Source organism: Cervus elaphus, chromosome 12, assembly GCF_910594005.1.
Source record: "Cervus elaphus chromosome 12, mCerEla1.1, whole genome shotgun sequence".
NCBI lineage: Eukaryota > Metazoa > Chordata > Mammalia > Artiodactyla > Cervidae > Cervus > Cervus elaphus.
Genome location: NC_057826.1, coordinates 3,094,885 through 3,114,527, shown reverse-complemented (window position 1 = coordinate 3,114,527; position 19,643 = coordinate 3,094,885). Strand labels below are relative to the sequence as shown.

Sequence of the window (19,643 nt, the reverse complement as noted above, 5' to 3'; positions counted from 1 at the left end):
TGAGATCTAAATCCAGCTTGAACATCTGGAAGTTCTCGGTTCACATACTGTTGAAGCCTGGCTTGGAGAATTTTGAGCATTACTTTGCTAGCGTGTGAGATGAGTGCAATTGTGCAGTAGTTTGAACATTCTTTGGCATTGCCTTTCTTTGGGATTGGAATGAAAACTGACCTTTTCCAGTCCTGTGGCCACTGCTGAGTTTTCCAAATTTGCTGGCATATGGAGTGCAGCACTTTCACAGCATCATCTTTCAGGATTTGAAATAACTCAATTGGAATTCCATCACCTCCACTAGCTTTGTTCATAGTGATGCTTCGTAAGGCCCACTTGACTTCACAGTCCAGGATGTCTGTCTCTAGGTGAGTGGTCACATCATCGTGATTATCTGGGTCATGAAGATCTTTTTTGTATAGTTCTTCTGTTGTATTCTTTCCACCTCTTCTTAATATCTTCTGCTTCTTTTAGGTCCATACCATTTCTGTCCTTTATTGAGCCCATCTTTGCATGACATGTTCCCTTGGTGTCTGTAATTTTCTTGACGAGATCTTTAGTCTTTCCCATTCTATGGTCTTCCTGTTTCTTTGCATTGTTCACTTAGGAAGGCTTTCTTATCTCTCCTTGCTCTTCTTTGAAACTCTGCACTCAGATGGGAATATCTTTCCTTTTCTCCTTTTCCTTTAGCTTCTCTTCTTTTCACAGCTATTTGTAAGGCCTCCTCAGATAGCCATTTAGCCTTTTTGCATTTCTTCGTCTTGGGGATGGTTTTCATCATCACCTTGTGTACAATGTCACGAACCTCCATCCATAGTTCTTCAGGCACTCTATCAGATCTAATCCCTTGAATCTATTTGTCACTTCCACTGTATAATCATAAGGGATTTGATTTAGGTCATACTTGAATGGTCTAGTGGTTTTCCCTACTTTCTTCAATTTAAGTCTGAATTTGGCAATAAGGAGTTCATGATCTGAGCCACAGTCAGCTCCTGGTCTTTTTTTGGCTGACTGTATACAGCTTCTCCATCTTCGGCTGCAAAGGATATAATCAAACTGATTTCAGTATTGACCATGTGATGATGTCCATATATAGAGTCATCTCTTGTGTTGCTGGAAGAGGGTATTTGCTATGACCAGTGCGTTCTCTTGGCAAAATTCTGTTAGCCTTTGTCCTGCTTCATTTTGTACTCCAAGTCCAAACTTGCCTGTTACTCCAGGTATCTCTTGACTTCCTACTTCTGCATTCTAGTCCCCTACAATGAAAAGGACATCTTTTTTGGACATTAGTTCTAGAAGGTCTTGTGGGTCTTCATAGAACCATTCAACTTCAGATTGTTCGGTACTAGTGGTTGGGGCATAGAGTTGGATTATTGTGATAATGAATGGTTTGCCTTGGAATAGAACAGAGATCATTTTGCCATTTTTGAGACTACACCCAAGTACCGCATTTCAGACTGTTTTGTTGACTATGAGGGCTACTCCATTTCTTCTAAGGGATTCTTGCCCACAGTAGTAGATATAATAAACATTAACCCATTTTGTTATGTAACAAAACATTCACACTGATTTGCACTGTCACTTCAAACATAAAAAAGTAAATTAGAACTAAAATGCTTATCTTCAAGTTTATTTTCCATTGGGAATGGGCAATTGATTAAATAAGGAATTTTATATGTGAAGAAAGTTAATGTGCATGGGCATAATAATGTCAAGCATTTCAGTGTCTACATTTTTCATCCGGAAAGGAAATTACTGGTCTTGTATTAAGAAACTACATGATATTTAGCTGAAGTTTGACAGGGCATAGTGAGCATTTTCAGTGTTTTTCCTCAAAAATGTAAGTTTTAAGTTTCTAGAATTATACTTCTCTTCCTTCAAGTATTACACACCCAACATAAATACTTAAAGAAAAACAACTTAGGTTTTTGATGCACCAAAGGATTGAAAAAGCCTGGCCAGGACAAGATATTAAAGAAAAGAGAGAAAGAAAGAAAGAAAGAAAGTGTAGTCGCTCAGTCGTGTCCGACTCTTTGTGACCCTGTGGACTGTAGCCCACCAGGCTCCTCTGTCCATGGGATCCTCTAGGCAAGAATACTGGAGTGGGTTGCTATTTCCTTCTCCAGGGCATCTTCCCAACCCAGGGATCGAACCTGGGTCTCCCTCATCACAGGTAGATGCTTTACCCTCTGAGCCACCAGGGAAGCCCTCAAAGGAAAGAGAAGTGTCGTGTAAACCAGAAGTCCCAGTGGCATGGGGGTGGGGAAGAGACGGTTTGGGAGCGCCCTTCCCAGGAAACCAGGGCAGGGCTATGCTCGCCTTCCTCCCCTGATGAGACACGGCCCCGAGCACTTTCAACTGCAGGACAAGCAGTGGGTTAAGATGACAGGAAGCACAGGAAATCCTACACCAAGCACCCTCTTAAACACTGGAAAGTCATATGTCACAATTTATCTTTTATTCTGGCAAATTATTAGGACCTCGGAGACTCAGGGTGACAGAAAGTTAGGGAAGGCTTCTGGGAATGGCCACGGCCCAAGGACTCAAGTCTCCATCGTAACCTTTCTCCCTCATTAACTTTCTTTCCCACTCCCTGACTTCTCAAAGTATCAGAACTGGAAAGATGAAATATAGGCAGGACCAGGACACAGGCTAGAATTAGTGGACTACAGTGTCATATACACAACACTGTAGCTCAGTGTGGCTCATCTATCTAAGGCAAGAAAATTCCAAACAGTCCAGTTTGGGGAATTCACAGCTACACAACCACAGGCAATTTAAGAGACATACTGCACCAAACGCGACAGCAAGCATGGTCTGCATCCGGGCGTCCTCCAGAGCGCTCAGGAGCCCTTTCTTGCTAAGAAGAGCTCTTCCTGCCAGGGTCCAGAACTTGACGTGCTTCACTCCCACAGAGACAAACTGGGAGTCTGAATCTGGTCGGAATTCAGCCACAAAAATACGCTGGTTGTGACCAGCTCTGCTGGCAATTTTGGCACCTGAGAAAAAAGACACAACAGAATTTTCTAGGTGAGTATAAGAACTAAGTTGATTTTTTTATAGGATTGAGCAGTTATTGAAAACATATAGTTCAAAAAACAAATGCTGATAGAGCAAGCGCAGGGAATTCGCGAGCACTCCAGTGGTTAGGACTCGGCCGCTCACTGCCAAGGGCCGGGGTTCAGTCTCAGGGGGAGTGGATTCCACAAGCCCCGTGGTGCAGGCCGCCCCCCCGCCCCCGCCCCTCCACACACACGCACAGGGCCTGTCCCTTGCACTGCTACCTAGGAATCACGCAACAGACGATTACCAGTGCCCAGCGTCCTTTTTACACATTTTGCAAGTGATGTATGATTTAAGGAGAGCTTCATTGTAATTTAAGGGGCATTTTAGACTGTAGGAACCATTATCTTTTTTTTTCTTCCATGTAGCTCTATGAATTTCACTTTTTATTTTTTCACAGTTCAGGTCTTTATTTTCTTTACGCCCATCAGGCGATGAATTCACAGGGAATGGGCTCCCACGGTTCAGGTCCCTCTCCACTGGTTCTCATGAAGTGCGCCTCTCTGGGAGGACCGGCTGGAGCTTCGGCTGCACCCAGGTCCTTTTCTCTCTGGCTTCCTCCTCTTTCTGACCATTTTCCTTCAGGCATCTCAGGAAGCTTTCCTGGCCCTCAGTGAGTTTAAATGCTCAGCGCACACGTTAAGTCCCTGGCAAGGATCTTGCCCGTTTGTTTACAATGAAGTCAAACAGCACGCTGGGTTACACTGCAGCCTCTCCCATTCTGCCGTGGTGTCATTTGTGGGGCATTCCATTTTGAACAGTATCTGTTCCCTTGATATCGACAGTATCACCTTTATCCTAGATTTGCAAGGATGTGGCCAAAGGACCAACAAAGGTCCCTGTTTTCCAAAAGCCTAGAGAACATGCAGCAGGTGCGTCTCCTCTTGCCCTCTGTGTTGGTCATTCTGGCGAATTACTGGAAGACGGCAGTTCTGGCCGAAAGGTGAATTTCACTTTTTATAACAGCTCTGTAACTGCAAAGTTCTGTCTGAAGTGTATTGAAGTAGTATTACCTTATTGCTCTTCCATTATCACTTACAACATAATTCATTTCCATTCTTCAGTAAGATCCTTTATAACCAACCAAATAATAATTACAAGACCCTTTTCTGCACAATTTCTTACTGAAAGGAGAGAGCAGTGAATCATTTTTAATATTAGTAACTCATTAATTTATGCTTTGTTTACAATTTTACTGGGTTTTTAAAGTGGAACGCACCTACAACAGCTTTGTATGTGTACTGAGTAGGGTTGTAAGGAACAATGGTTTCAATCAGCAAGTTAATACAAATATGAAATAGGAAATTCGTTTCACCCTATTTTTATTTATTTAAATTACAAAGAGAAAAGGCCCACCTTCTTGCCATCTCCAGATGGTAACCGTGTGCTCCGGGTCCAGCCCCACTGACAGCAGGAGCTTCCCCGTGGCGCTGAAGCTGACCGAGCACACGCCCTTCGAGTGGTAGCATCTCAGTATGGACAGGGTCTGCTTGTTCACGGCGTCCCAGACGTGCACGGACGGCGCTGTGGCTAGACAGACAGAAGCCGAGAGCGGTGACACACTCGTCACGGAGGTTCCCTGCCAAGGCTGACACAGACTCATGTCTGAAACACGGGAAAACACACACCAAAGGACTGTGTGCTCAGTAAAAAACAACTCAACAGTAAGACTAAAGCTAAAGAAAGGAAAGGAAAGAGAAAGGAGAGACAGGGGAAAAAATACAGACTACTTCCTCAGACTATAGTCCAATTACACTTTTGAGAAAATAGATATTAGACAAACAAATTAGGCAATCACAACTTTAAACAACTTTTCAAAAAAATGCATGTTCTAGATACATGTTAAATCTTTATATAATTATGTATATTATGGTGAAATATACAAACATTACACAATAATGAAATACCAAGACATATTTATGTTATATGAAGGAGACCAAAAGTGAATACTAATTGAGAAAGGCAATAGGTAGGAAATCACATGAAGAGATCACAAAGGAAATTTCCAACCGAATAGACATACATCTGGTAAAAGCTAAGTGCATATCACTCTGTAAGACAGTATTTCTTAAAAAAAAACAGGATTTTATGGGAGAAATAAAACTGCTTATCTTTTAAAAAATTATACTTTTTTTCTTTGTAGCCATTTTAACTGCTTAAAAAGATTTCCCAGTTCTCTGAATTTTCTAAGTTAAAAAATCATAGTTTTGGATTGTTCTTTTTTCATGAATGGCACCCTATAAAAAGAAACAGACTTATGTTCAGTCTCAGAACACAAGTACTTTTAGTAAAATAATTAAAACATGGAAGTGCATTTGCTTCAAATTATAAATCTGCTACAAATACTGCAAAAATAGAGAAATATTACATATTGACAAGCTGTCTTAAAATCACTTGATGCAGAAAGAAATTCTAGTCTCTAAAGAAAACAGTCTGATAAATTTAGACTGTATTTTACACCATCTACAATTTATAGTATACAATGATAAATTAAAGTTGACAGTTCTTCAAACAAGGTTACAATATATTAACCCAGGGAGTTAAATTTGAGTATCATTAAGTAAAAATTGTTCAAAGATTTATGCAACTGTAAAAAAAATAAAACATGGAACTAGACATAAAAATTTACCACATAATAGAGCATTTATGTGTGAAAAATTGATCACAATAAGCACTGCACTAAAATTAGAATGTTCCTCATTCAATAAAAGTGAAAGGATATGAGGAACTGGTAAACTTAATTCAGTAAGAAATGCTAGGTGATATATATATATATATATTATATATACACACACATACTGGAGATCATTCTATAATTTTTTGCCAGTGACAAATACTAAACAGGTCTTCTTGGAGAAGGAAATGGCAACCCACTAAAGTGTTCTTGCCTGGAGAATCCCAGGGACGGTGGAATGTGGTGGGCTGCCGTCTATGGGGTCGCACAGAGTCGGACACGACTGAAGCGACTTAGCAGCAGCAGCAGCAGAGTATTACCAAAGAGAAATTGGGGTCAATCAGATTTTTAACACTTGTTTGTGTCTCACTTCTCTGCCATGATAGGAACATGATTTCTTCCTTATCCTGAAGTTGACATTTTCATATGGACATGACGTAGATAATTTTTAACCTACATAAGCATGTACATGTATGGCAAAAGTTTTTCTCATTTTACTATGCTCTGCAAATTTGTAACGTTTTTATTTTTGCGATTTTTTCGCTAAACTCACTTCTTCTGTCATCTTAAAAGGTTTACTTGTACTTCCTTTTTAAAATTGAGGTATAATTGATTTACAATGTTGTCATAGGAAAAAAAAAAACAGGTCTTCTGTAATACAAAAATGGTTTTATATCTATAAAAAGAAACTGTGGGCAATCCATATACTGTATTTGTCTAAATGTGATGATGTAGCTAATGGATTTTTAAGAAAGAGCACTCTATATCCTCCAAATTTAATATTTCATAAATTAGAATTACATTTATCTAAAATTTAAATACCAAGTAATTTTAAGTAAACTCAATTACTGAACTTTTCAAACTTACAAAAAAAATCAAATGAGATGGTAAGAACTTATACCAAGAATTTACGTCTTAAAACATATAGGTATGACTATGTTATGAGACTGTTACACATTTAGAGTGCTCTAAACTTACATCAGTAGCAATATTTAAGATTAAAATTACTGGACATTCTTAAAGTCTACCTTAGGAAAGTTTAAGTTATGTTGTTTGACTTTCTCCTGTAATTTGAAAGTGGTCATGCGCGATGCTGGAAGAGCAGAGATACTACTCCTGTTTCTGCCCTTCCCGTAGGTCACCAGACGGGCACGTCTCATGGACTTGGCATATTACCAGGACATCTCATCCTTTCTAATCCCTGCTTCTGGGCGGTTCTGTGCTCCTGTGAACTCAGCCTCGAGAAGTGAAGTGCCTTGCCCTGGGTCACACAGCTCAGTGCTGGCAGAGCCAGCCTCTAGAGGTGCGTGCTGTCAGCGCCTAGCTTCTATTCCTGCCGTTCCCACGTTGACTTTCTCCAGAAAATCAACCCTACCAATGATCCGAAACCATTCTTCACTCTCCGTCTCCAGAACACAGATGCCATAGGGTCCCTCTCTCTCTTAAATAACTTTATTAGTTTATTTACAGCTGCGCCGGGTCCTTGCGGCTGCACAGCTCCTCTCTAGCTGCGGCGCGCGGGCTTCTCGCTGCGGGGCCTCTCCTGCTGCGGCGCGCGGGCTTCTCGCTGCGGGGCCTCTCTAGCTGCGGCGCGCGGGCTTCTCGCTGCGGGGCCTCTCTAGCTGCGGCGCGCGGGCTTCTCGCTGCGGGGCCTCTCTAGCTGCGGCGCGCGGGCTTCTCGCTGCGGGGCCTCTCTAGCTGCTGCGCGCGGGCTTCTCGCTGCGGGGCCTCTCTAGCCGCAGTGCACGGGCTTCTCGCTGCGGGGCCTCTCCTGCTGCGGCGCGCGGGCTTCTCGCTGCGGGGCCTCTCTAGCCGCAGTGCACGGGCTTCTCGCTGCGGGGCCTCTCCTGCTGCGGCGCGCGGGCTTCTCGCTGCGGGGCCTCTCCTGTTGCGGCGCGCGGGCTTCTCGCTGCGGGGCCTCTCTAGCCGCAGTGCACGGGCTTCTCGCTGCGGGGCCTCTCCTGCTGCGGCGCGCGGGCTTCTCGCTGCGGGGGCCTCTGCTGCTGCGGCGCGCAGGCTTCTCGCTGCGGGGCCTCTCTAGCCGCAGTGCGTGGGCTTCTCGCTGCGGGGCCTCTCTAGCCGCAGTGCACGGGCTTCTCGCTGCGGGGCCTCTCTAGCCGCGGTGCACGGGCTTCTCGCTGCGCGGGCCTCTCTTCCTGCGGTGCGTGCGCTCTAGGCCGCGCAGAGCTCCAGGCCCCTCACCAGCTGAGGCACGTGGGCTCAGGAGTTGCGGCTCCCGGGCTCCAGGGCACAGACTCAGGAGTTGTGGTGCCTGGGTTTACTTGCTCCACGGCATGTGGGATCTTCCCAGACCAGGGGTCAAACCTGTGTCTCCTGGTTGGCAGGCGGATTCTTTACAATGGAGCCACCAGGGAAGCCCCTAAGGGTCTCTTAAAATTACAAATGCATTTCATAAAAAAGTTTTAAAGGATTTTTTTTTCATCCCCTAGTTTGCCTTGATGTAATACAGTAAACAGTGCATTTTAAAAACAAGGTTTTAATATGGACCATTAAGTGTACCAATGGCTGAGATGGTAAAAAGCATCTGCCTACAATGCGGGAGACCCGGGTTTGATCCCTGGGTCAGGAAGATCTCCTGGAGAAGGAAATGGCAACCCATTCCAGTATTCTTGCCTGGAAAATCCCATGGATGGAGGAACCTGGTGGGCTACAGTCCATGAGGTCGCAAAGAGTCAGACATGACTGAGCGACTTCACTTCACTTCACTTCTTCTATAGTGGACAACATTACCACTAATGTTGGACCCAGCATTCCTTCCTTCCTTCTTTCTTAATAAAGCTCTGATCTTATTTAGGAATCCTTGCCTCCCTCATGCGATACAAGCGATTCAGAGGAAATACACTGCATGGTCAACTTAATAGTCTACGCCCCTTGTGATACGACCTCCCCACATCCCCCAATCCTTCCCGTCCCATCCCCTCACCCCTGACATCAATGATTCAGTTCAGGGCTTTGTGCACATCTTAAAATGACTCACTCAGGCTAAAAGGCAGTAGTAATTTTATTATTATTTTTAAAAATATTCATTTATTTGGCTGCACTGGGTCTTAGTTGCGACATGTGGGATCAAGTTCCTTAACCAGGGCTCAATCCTGCGCTCCCTGCATTGGGAGTGAGAGGTCTTAGTCACTGGACCATGCAGGGAAGTCCCAGGAAGCACTGATTTTAGGTCGTGGTTTTGAAAGAGGATTTTTTTCTCTTTCCCACTTGATGAAAAGGCAAGGAAGCATGTAACTCCAACCCTTCTATAAGACAAATACAGGAGCCTCCTGGGTGAAGCCAGTGAGGGGAGGCCCGGGACGCACACTGGGGCTCCTGAATCAGCAAAGGCAGACAGGCACCCTCCCTCTGCACTCCTGGGAGATAATCCATTTCCTTCTTTTCAGTCATGAGAGGGCCCATGGAAGACCACTAAGACATTTAATGAACTGCCTATCGGGACAAATAGTGACCTATACCAGAAAGAGCTCTCTCTTCTTGACTTGCCTTAAGGATCCAGAGTGTCAGATTCTTACCTCCTCACACAGTCTTAGGTGGGCTGAAAAAACTCTGCCAGAGACAAAAGATGTTCCCTTAGGGTCTACTCAAAACACAACTATTGTACTCAGATAGTAATTAGACCATACTTTCGCTAATACATACATTTACTCTCCCACATTCCAAAGTGGGAATTTTGAAACGTCTCCCACGGCTTCACCACCTCCTCACCCTCAGATGATGAAGTATCAATGAAAGCCATCAGAGAGGCTCCTCCTATTTCCCCACCTCCAAACCTACCAGCTTTCCTGCATCTGAACTTACACTCTCTTCATTCCTAATGACTGCAGATAATTTCTTCCTGCCCACCTCTCTCTCCCAAAGTATTTCCCCATCTCATCCAGCCAGCTGCTCAAGCAAGAAATTGTTAGTCTTGATTCCTTACTTTCCACCATGCCTCTACACCCAGTTTATCAGAAAAACTGCTGGATCCACCTCTAAAATCTAAGCCATCTTTGTCTAGTTCTATTTTCTCTCCTACCATCCTAGTTTAAAATGTCTTTTGCTTGGACTACTGCAAGAGCCTCCCAATTTTCTGGAGGCTCTTCCCTCTCTATATTCTTAATAGTGCAGTGAGTGATGTACTCAGAGTATAAATTAGATCACATAAACTCCCTTGCCTATAACTCTCCGGTGATGGACTCTGTACTTAGCAGGAATCCAAACTCCTCTCTATGACCTGCAAATCCCCACGTGACTGACCCAACCTCTTTCAAAGTTCATTTCAGAGGCCTTACTCCAGTCATACTAACCTTCCTGTTTTTTGATTCAGCTTTAGGGCCTCCACAGCAAAGAGTTAACACAAGCAGGACTGAATTCACTATCACTAGAATGGCCTGCTTGCTAATGTGTAAGAACCTGACTTTTGAAAAGTTTCCTGTGTTGATAAGGCTATTCTGTCCATCTGCGGCACTGAGTTCCTGCTTTCTCCTGGGAGTACGCTATTTCAGTCGCTGTGGCTTTGTGATCAGCCCCCAATAACAAGTCTTGGCCTCTGAGTCTTCAGTGGGCTGCCCTGGGCAGTAGCTGTGTGACCCCCAGAGCAGTGCTTTGAAAGAGACATAGATCTAGAACCACCGTGCCTTGATCTCTAGGACCCCTGAAGGTGTGGGTGGTCTAGGAGTCTCAAACCAGGCCTGAGTCTGGAGGCCTCAGATCACCCTTCGGCTGTCACTGTTTAGTATCATTTTGGCCTAGCTAAATCATACTACTTCTGAAAAAAAAAAGTTTTGTTGCTATTACCCTGTTGTTTTTTTTATCATGTTTATCACCATCTTAGATCATGTTATTTAAAAAAATGTACTTATTTATTGCCTGTCTCCCTCTAGAGTAGGACTCAGCAAACTTTTACTGTAAAAGTGACAAAATTGAAGATATTATGCAGGTTCTTATGTAAAAGAAGAAAACAATCTTCTTTTGTGGAAAACAAATTTCCACAAAATTTTTATTGATGAAATTCACTTAGTGAAAATTCTTATATTGATCTACTAATAAGAATTAATTTTTTTGAGGGGGGATATTAATCCACTTAAGTGGGGTTCAAAGTCAGTGTTCTTTATTTTTTAAAAGAATTACAAATGTTCATCTGTTAATGATGACCTATAATGATTTTCAACTCAGACAATGTCTCACAGATAGGTACTGTCAAATATGAATATCAATCCAAAAGCAAATGATTTTAACTGAACATGTTAATCACTTGGAAGGCATTCAGAAAATTGTTTTAGAGTTCTGGCCTGATGTTTGTCTTTTTAGCATGTATTATATTACAGAATAATAACTATAAATTGAAGGTTAGGTGGAAGTTCCTCAACTGTACAGTTAAACAGATTTTTAAAATATGGCAATTTTCTTTACACTTGTATCAAGATCTAAAAAAAATGCTGCTGGAACTGAAAATTGAGCCCAGAAAATATACCTGCTGCAAATTTGTGTGGGAAAGGGAATCTGGTGTCTTAATTTCTGACAGTATGAGACATACACAGTGCAGTTTGGTGTGACTTGTGATTCAAAGACTACTTGTCATCGAGTGACTTTCCTGCGGTGTACGCTTCACACACAAGCACTGTAATTTCAAGGTGTCTAACTGTAGCTTCCTTGTAATTTCAGGTTGAATCATTAAGAAACATTATCGAATCTGCAGCAAAAACTCATTTCCAAAGCCATCCAGTTTTCCATAATAAGAGACTGTGGGCAGTTCGTCTCAAGAAAAATTTCAGTCTGGTCTCTGAGTGACAGAAATTGCAAAGAACAAAAAAAATGCTACCGCTGCTAAGCCACTGCACTGCTGTGGTAGGGGAAGTCTGGACATTCGCCTTCTATTTCTGACAGAAGTCGATGGAACTGACGATGGCTAAGGCTGTGAAAGCAAATAAAGTTAACTGCGGACTCTCAAAAACAAAATACTGAGGTTCAATTGTACATGATAGCTTGAAATATTTTTCACAAAGCATCTGCTGAGGACTAACACAGTGAATAAACCATAGGCTTCAAGTGCCTTTAAAGTTCATAAGCCTTGTAAATTTTACAAACTATCTTCTTTTCTGCTCTAGCTCCACACATATTTTTACCATCCTCAGTTGAGGTACATCTTAACAGATTCCACTTCAGGTTGTACTGAATTAATATTTTCTTAAGCTATTTGAAAATATTATCTTTTCAAGTTGTTCCATGGAGACCATTTATGGAGGCAAACTGTCACTTAAAAGTCAGCACTGATGCCTCAAATAAACAATTGGCAACATCTGTCAACCTAACAAGAACCAAGGGAAACCATTCAGAATCATCTGCCCCCTTTTTTGCCTGTTTTTACGGACTACTGATGTTCACAAAGCCCTCAATTGTTTTAGCAATGGTTCTTGGCAAAAAGCTAATAGTCTTAAACAACTTTATCTTCTCTGGACACTCATTCATTGCAGTCAAACATGACTTAACTAAGCCAGCAATAAACAGCTTGTCTTAATTAGCTAACAAATGAGTCATTCAGAACCTTACTTAGGTTTTAGCCATATTTTATTTTTATTTTTTGAAGAAATACTGTTGTGATGAGATATGTGTTTTTTAAATAATTTTTTAAAATTTAATTTTATTTATTTATTTTTGGCCATACCACACTGCATGCAGGATCCTAGCTCCCTGACCAGGGATTGAACCTGAGCTTCCTGCAGTGGAAGCCTGGAGTCCCAGACACTGGACCGCCAAAGGAAGTCTCAAGATACTGTTTTAAAGTTCCTAGTTTTTCTGATTTTTGCTCTCCTGTGACCTGGGGATATTGCAGTAAAGTCAGTGTGAAGATGTTGACATATACTGTATTCTTTCAGCACAGCTACAGTATCACTGCATAAAAAGCACAATGTTTTACCATCTCATTTGACAACAAAATCCACACTTCACTCTGCCTTTATAGTTTGACATTCAAAGTCTATTCTTTCTTTCCCCTCTCTTGTTTTGCCATGATATACAATGGTTAAAAAAAACAAAATGGCAGCAAAGTGGATACACCTAAAGAAGGTTATATTTAGTGAAGTCAGTCAGATAGAGAAAGACAGATACTGTGCGATATCACCTATATGTAGAATCTAAAAAACAAAACAAACGAACGGATATGCAAACCAGAACAGACTCACAGACACAGAAAACAAACTGGTGACCTAAGGAGAGAGGGAAGCGGGTGGGGCAGGTTGGGGGTAGGAGATTAAGGACACAAGCTGTTTTGTGTAAAACAGGTAAGGATATGTTGTATAGCACAGGGGAATTATAGCCTCTATCTTGTATTAACTTATAGTGGTATATAAGCTATAAAAAATGGATCACAATGTTGTATACCTGAAAGTTATGTAATGCTGTACACCAACTATACTTCAACACAACAAAATGCTGTGGAATAGAGCAATATACGTAGCACTCAAAACCTGTCAAGCCTTAAAACAGAATCCCTGCAGTCTGTCGTGTGCCAAGCTGCACGGGAAAGCAATGAGTGTTAACAACAGCCTCTGCTGCAACCCTGCCGTGAGAGCGCCAAAGCCGCCATGGTCAGCACGTGAGGAACAAGCAGGGCCATGTCCAGAAACCCCATCTGTGGACACTGAAACCTGAATTCCATACGCTTCTCATGTTGTGTGAGATTCTGTTCTTTCTTTGATATTTTCCAACTATTTAAATGACTATAAACTGTACTCAGTCACGGGCTGTACAAAAACAGGTGGTGGGCACGTCTGGCCCAAGACCTCCAAGTCTGCTAACGTCTGCTCTTGAGTGTAGCCCAAGAGCAAGGCCCTTGTCTGCTGTGCTGAATACATCTGTGGTTAAATAGCAAATCACAAAATCATGCTTTATCCTGGAGGAGAAGGAAATGGATACAAATCACTGGGAAATGTTTCTTATCAGACTGTTAATTCTTACTATATTATATGAACTGAAATTTAGTTGAAAAAGCCTAGCTATTATAATATCTAAAAACAACCGACATGCATTTGTTCATCTAAGAGCTTTGTAACTTCACAAAGTCATGGTCAAATTCAATAATAAAAAGTTATTTTCAAATCTTTAAATGTTCTGTTGATCTAACATATACAATAATTTTGATGGGTTATATAAAAATAGTCATTGAAAAATTTTTATTTCTAGGCAATAAAATTTACTGATTCATTCTTAGGATCAAGTTTTAGCCCCACCTTTATTCCTACCAGCTATATGATATTGGTAAGTCAATACCTCCTATGGAGAATTCTTGTGACGACTAAAGAGGTAATACAAGTAAAGTGCTTACAACAATTCTGAGCACACTATATCAGTTTAAAAAAAAATTACTGACAGTATCACGACATTAAAATGATATATTCTTGACTTTTAAAAAACCCAAAATAGTTCAACTGTCTTATTACTCTATAACAATGTAGGCTATCACTACTTAACAATACAAGTAAAATAGAAAGTGATAAATTTCCTTACCTGACATGTCTGCTGAATCACCTATAATGGAAAAGTAGCAGAAAAATAATTATCCAGAAACAACAAAAACACTATATGCAAAATTTATTAAAACTCAATTACCATAAAATAATTTTAAATAATTTAAATAATTGTCACATACAAAATTAATTTCATTATGTAAAACTGAGTACACTGTAAGTGAAGCCACTAATTTCAATTATATATGCATATTAATATTATATGCGTATGACCTTTCAATCTTTAGATCAGTATTTCCTTTAGTGAGTTACATGAAATTATGAAAATGTTTAAAATAGTACTGATATGGTTTAAAATTGATATGACTTTATTTTGGTTTACAAATGCCCTGTTAATAGATCCTTTGGGCTTTCATATAGCTCTACTTGAAGGGAAGAATCAGATTTAAATCATCTGAAAGAAATGATGGTAAAAGTTGACATGTAACTCAAGGAAAGGCAGGCTCTTAACTCAGGCCACAAACTAACCCCTTTCTTGTTTTTTTTAACTAAACATTTTCTGTATGAGTAAAAGATTGCCAAAAAAGAAAATATGAAATTCATTGTATTTACAGTAGAAATACTTATATTAATCAAAATTTTAGAGTCAATGATCTTTAGCAAGAAAGAAAGCAGAAAAATTTAGAAACCTTTTCTAGATAGATGAAAAGGCTGTGTCAGTTGTGTCCGACTCTGTGTGACCCCATGGACTGTAGCCCGCCAGGTTCCTCTGTCCGTGAGATTTTCCAGGCAAGGATACTGGAGTGGTTTGCCATTTCCTTCTCCAGGGGATCTTCCCAACCCAGGGACTGAACCCATGTCTCTTATGTCCCCTGCACTGGCAGGCAGGTTCTTTACCACTAGCGCCATCTGGGAAGCCTATGAAATTATTGTTTCAAGGACATATTGATAATGTAGATGTACTGTGTCCTGACCTGGAATATGAGAGAAAAGGCAATAAAGTACCTGACTTTGCTGAGAAGATATACCAGTCAGGATATACCACTTTTAGATTTGAACATGCTCTGATGACCACCAAATGATCACAGTACTTGAAACTATGTCACATGAAAAACAGTTTAAAACTGAGGGTTTTGGTTTTGGAAAACAGGCTTATCCTGGAATATCTGTGGGCCTGAGGCAAATAAAAAGTACAGATAAAGACCTAACCATCACAGGTCTAAATATTCTAGGTGCCCCAAAATGAGGACCGGTGAATTGCAATGAAAGAGAAACAGATTTCTGTTCTATATGAGGAAGCACTTTATAACAGAGCTTCCTAATGAGAGGTTAGGAACACTTACATATAAAAACATTCCTTCAGGCCCACAATAGATAACTGTTTCTCCTAAATTCTTGAAGTCAGAGAAACATTGATACAGGTAAAATGACACAAAGGAACCATTACTCAATGGTTTCTTAGGTCAATTCACCAAGGCAATAGAAATAAAAGCAAAAATAAACAAATGGGACCTAAGGAAATTTAGAAGCTTTGCATAGCAAAGGAAACCATAAATAAAATGAAAAGAAAACCTATAGATTGAAAGAAAATATTTGCAAATAACTTGACCAACAGGGCTTAATTTCCAAAATATATACACAGCTCATAGAACTGAATGACAAAAAACAAACAACCCCATCAAAAATCGGACAGAAGACCTAAGCAGACACGTCTCCAAAGACACAGTTCAGTATCACAAATCATTAGGGAAACGCAAACCACTCACTTCATACAGGTCACAGTGGCTACCATCAGACAGTCTACAATTATTGCAAGGATGTGGAGGGAAGGGAACCCTTCTACACTGTTAGTACACATGTATGTCTTAGTCCTTCAGTTGTGGCTGATTCTGTGACCCCAGGGACTGCAGCCCACAAGACTCCTTTGTCCACGGAATTCTCCAGGCAAGAATACTGGAGTGGGTTGCCATTTCCTCTTCCAGAGGGCACTGTTGCTAGGAATGTAAATTGGTGTATAGCCACTATGGAAAACAGTATGCAATTCCTCAAGAAACTAAGAACAGAGTTGCCATGTGATCCAGCAATCCCACTCCTGGGCATATATCCAGAGAAAACTCTACTTTGAAAAGATACATGCATCCTAATGTTCACAGCAGCACTATTTACAAAAGCTAAGACATGGAAGCAACCTAAATGTCCATCAGCAGATGAATGGTTAAAGAAGATGTGGTACATATATACACAATGGAATACTACTCAGCCGTGAAAAAGAATGCAACGATGCCAACTACAGTAACATGCATGGATCCAGAGATTATCATACTAAGTGAGGTAAGTCAAAAAGAGAAAGACAAATTCCATATGACATCACATATATGTGGAATCTAAAATATGACACAAATTAGCTTCCTTATAAAACAGAAACAGACTCACAGACATAGAAAACAAATTTATGGTTACCAAAGGAGAAAGGACATGGGGGAGGGATAAATTGGAGTTTGGGATTAGCAGATACAAACTACTATATGTAAAACAGATAAAAAACAAGGTCTTACTATATACCACAGAGAACTATACTCAATATCCTGTGATAACCTGTAACAGAAAAGAACTGAACTACCCTGCTGTACATCAGAATCTAACACATCACATATCAACTATACATCAATAAAATGTAAATAAATAATAAATTCAAAGCTTAGAATACTGTGTTATGTAACAGGTTAAGAACTGACCTACTTTCTTTTTAAAAGAAGAAAATTTTTACAGAAAGGAAGATTACAATGGTCTTTGTGGCATAACTGTAGGACTAATAGACAACAGAGAACAAGTTTCTAACTGATCATATTAAAGCATAAAATATCTATTCAAGAAGGGAAAAACGCCTGGAAAGTTTCCTTAGCCATTGAGGCTCACTGAAATCCAACAAACCCAATGATTCTGATCATTTTTACAAACTATACAAGGGTTGTGAAGATCTCAGTGATCAGGTCTACTACGTAGTAGTCCTAGTGATCAATTACTGGTAGATACGTCCTAAAGAGACCTTCCACCCTCTCATTTTGCTTGCGGAGTTATGACCTTTGTCAAAGTTTTCTAGACAGTTGAAAGAAAAGAGCAAGACAGGGGGTTTCAAAAACAGTTGGCAAATCCGATCACCGCCAAAGGAAAGGGCAGAAGGGCTCACCGACAAGGCACAGGCTCGGCTTCTCCTCTTGCCAGAGTGTCCCCGGCCGAGGCAGAGGCTCTGCCCTCTCGGACAGTTACTTCTCAGCTCCTCTTACTTACCACTCCCGCCTCAGACTCTTCCTTCCTGCTTTACATGCTATTAAATTAAAACTTTCTGCTGCTCAGAAATTTCTGCGAAAGGATTAAATCCAACTATTTCAACCACCATAAAATACATTGCCCTTCATTCTGAACTGTCTGAACCAACACAGATAAACAAAGTGAAAGAAAGGTACCTGGAAGCAAATAATATGGTAAAACTGGGTGTGTGCTTCATGTACAAATGCATTTCAAACAACACACAAAAATGTTTTAGTCTTTTCCCCCTAGGATACTGAATTAATTTAAACAAGACAATTACTTAGTACTATTTCTTTTTAAAATACAGAAACATACCTACTTGGCCAGTTGCCACTATGTTGATAAATTTGGGGTGCTGATTTACAGTGAGGCACAGAATATCATCATTATGTTCCTGATAAAAACTCTGAGTCCCTATAAAAAAAGAATTTGAAAATTAAATTTGAAAATTTTAACGTAAAATAGTCGAATGCACTTTACTCAGAGTAATAAACTGCTGTGTTTAACTTCCTTGCTTATTTAACATATATTTTTTGAGCATAATATATACACTTCATCCTATGGATGTAAACGTGACTGAGAAATCCTTAAAGCAGCAGAACCCTGAACGGAATAACCCATGTAAACCAGGTTGGAGACATCAAGCGCCACAAGAGTTGAGGATAAAAGCGCTATCTATGGAAATACGCAGTGGTCTGTCTTACGAACAGACAGCACTCCTGAACTGACACGACAGATTCTGGAAATGTGAATGTGGTTGGGGCAGGCGTGTCAGGAGGAGGCATACTTGAAGCAAAGATACAAAGGCAGGGAAGCCGTGGGTATGCATACAGATGGCTCGTTTGGCTGAAATACAGAGTAACAAAAAAGAAAAGTGAGAAATATCGTTGGACAGCCAAGTTCGAACTAGAATCACAGAGGATTTTGAAAACAACCCTATTATTAAATTTTATATTTATTCTGTAGTCAGTGGGGAGGTACTGAAAAAATTCTGATCAAAGAAGTAATACGATTCATCTAGTAGTAGTGACAGTGAAGAGACCGTGGCAGACTATGACTGTGCAGGAGGCAAGAAGGGAGGCTTCTGCAAGTCGAACGGAGAGGTGGGAAAGGAGGTCAGGGTGGCAGACTGGGTCCAGATTAGCGAGTACCGTTGACACTAGGTCCTCCAAAGAGCAAAACAAAACCAAAGAAAAAGATTTAAATAACACTTAATATATCTATCATTACTTTTGAACTCCTTCTCAAAGTAAAATGTGCTTCATATTTCCCAGGGCTGTGTTCAGTTAAAGGAACAAACAAATAATTATATGCGCTACTGACTAAATCAGCAGATCAGCTAACAGATCAGGACTTCTTGGACTACACGCATAGCAACGTACTCCCAGAATGGTGAGAGGCCGCTGGGCAGGGGCTTAGTTGTCCCTCTACCCCGGCTCTCTGCATCCCATCATTAGGAAGGTGAGTAACTAAAAACCAGAAACTAAAGAAAGCTACATGTATAAATATGGAAGTGTATTTATACTTTCATCCTTATGTACTGTGTCTTTCTTATCTTCTATATTCTCTGTGAAGGATAATGAAGCCTCAAAGAGGATTTCCTATTAATAAGAGGTATTTTTTAATGACCTAAAGTATTGAATAGAAAATTACCATTGATTTGTGTAATCTTGATGAATCTTTTCTTTAAGGAAACTTACCATATTAATGATTAATACTAACCAGGGGTAGGGGATTATGACTCATATAATCCATTCTACCTAATTAGAGTGAAGCTACCAGAGGAAAAAAAAGCCAGAAATGTTTGCACTAGATAAGCTGTATCTTCAATGCAAACAGTGACAGACTATTTTGTTGGGCCCAAAATCATTGCACACGGTGACTGCAACCATGAAATTAAAAGACGCTTGCCCCTTGGAAGAAAACCTATGACAAACCCAGACAGTGTATTAAAGAGCAGAGACATTACTTTGCTGACAAAGGTCCGTCTAGTCAAGGATATGGTTTTTCCAGTAGTCATGTATGGATGTGAGAGTTGGACCACAAAGAAAGCTGAGCGCCAAAGAATTGATGCTTTTGAAATGTGGTGTTGCAGAAGACTCTTGAGAGTCCCTTGGGCTGCAAGGAGATCCAACCAG

At 40.7% G+C, this 19,643-nt stretch overlaps 1 protein-coding gene across 5 annotated transcripts in view; it reads right to left on the bottom strand.

Annotated features, from left to right (window-relative positions):
- EML5 (EMAP like 5) overlaps positions 1–19,643 on the bottom strand; it is a 151,215-nt gene that overhangs the window by 14,009 nt on the left and 117,563 nt on the right. For 2 of the 5 annotated variants that reach the window (XM_043918982.1, XM_043918983.1), the window contains 4 exons: positions 17,821–17,919; positions 14,237–14,257; positions 4,411–4,584; positions 2,782–2,990 (listed from right to left, as the gene is read on the bottom strand). In XM_043918982.1, coding sequence (XP_043774917.1) covers positions 2,782–2,990; positions 4,411–4,584; positions 14,237–14,257; positions 17,821–17,919 — 503 coding nt within the window. Of the gene's footprint in view, positions 1–2,781; positions 2,991–4,410; positions 4,660–14,236; positions 14,258–17,820; positions 17,920–19,643 lie in introns of those variants that run through there. The other 3 variants (XM_043918984.1, XM_043918985.1, XM_043918986.1) reach the window with 3 other exon arrangements.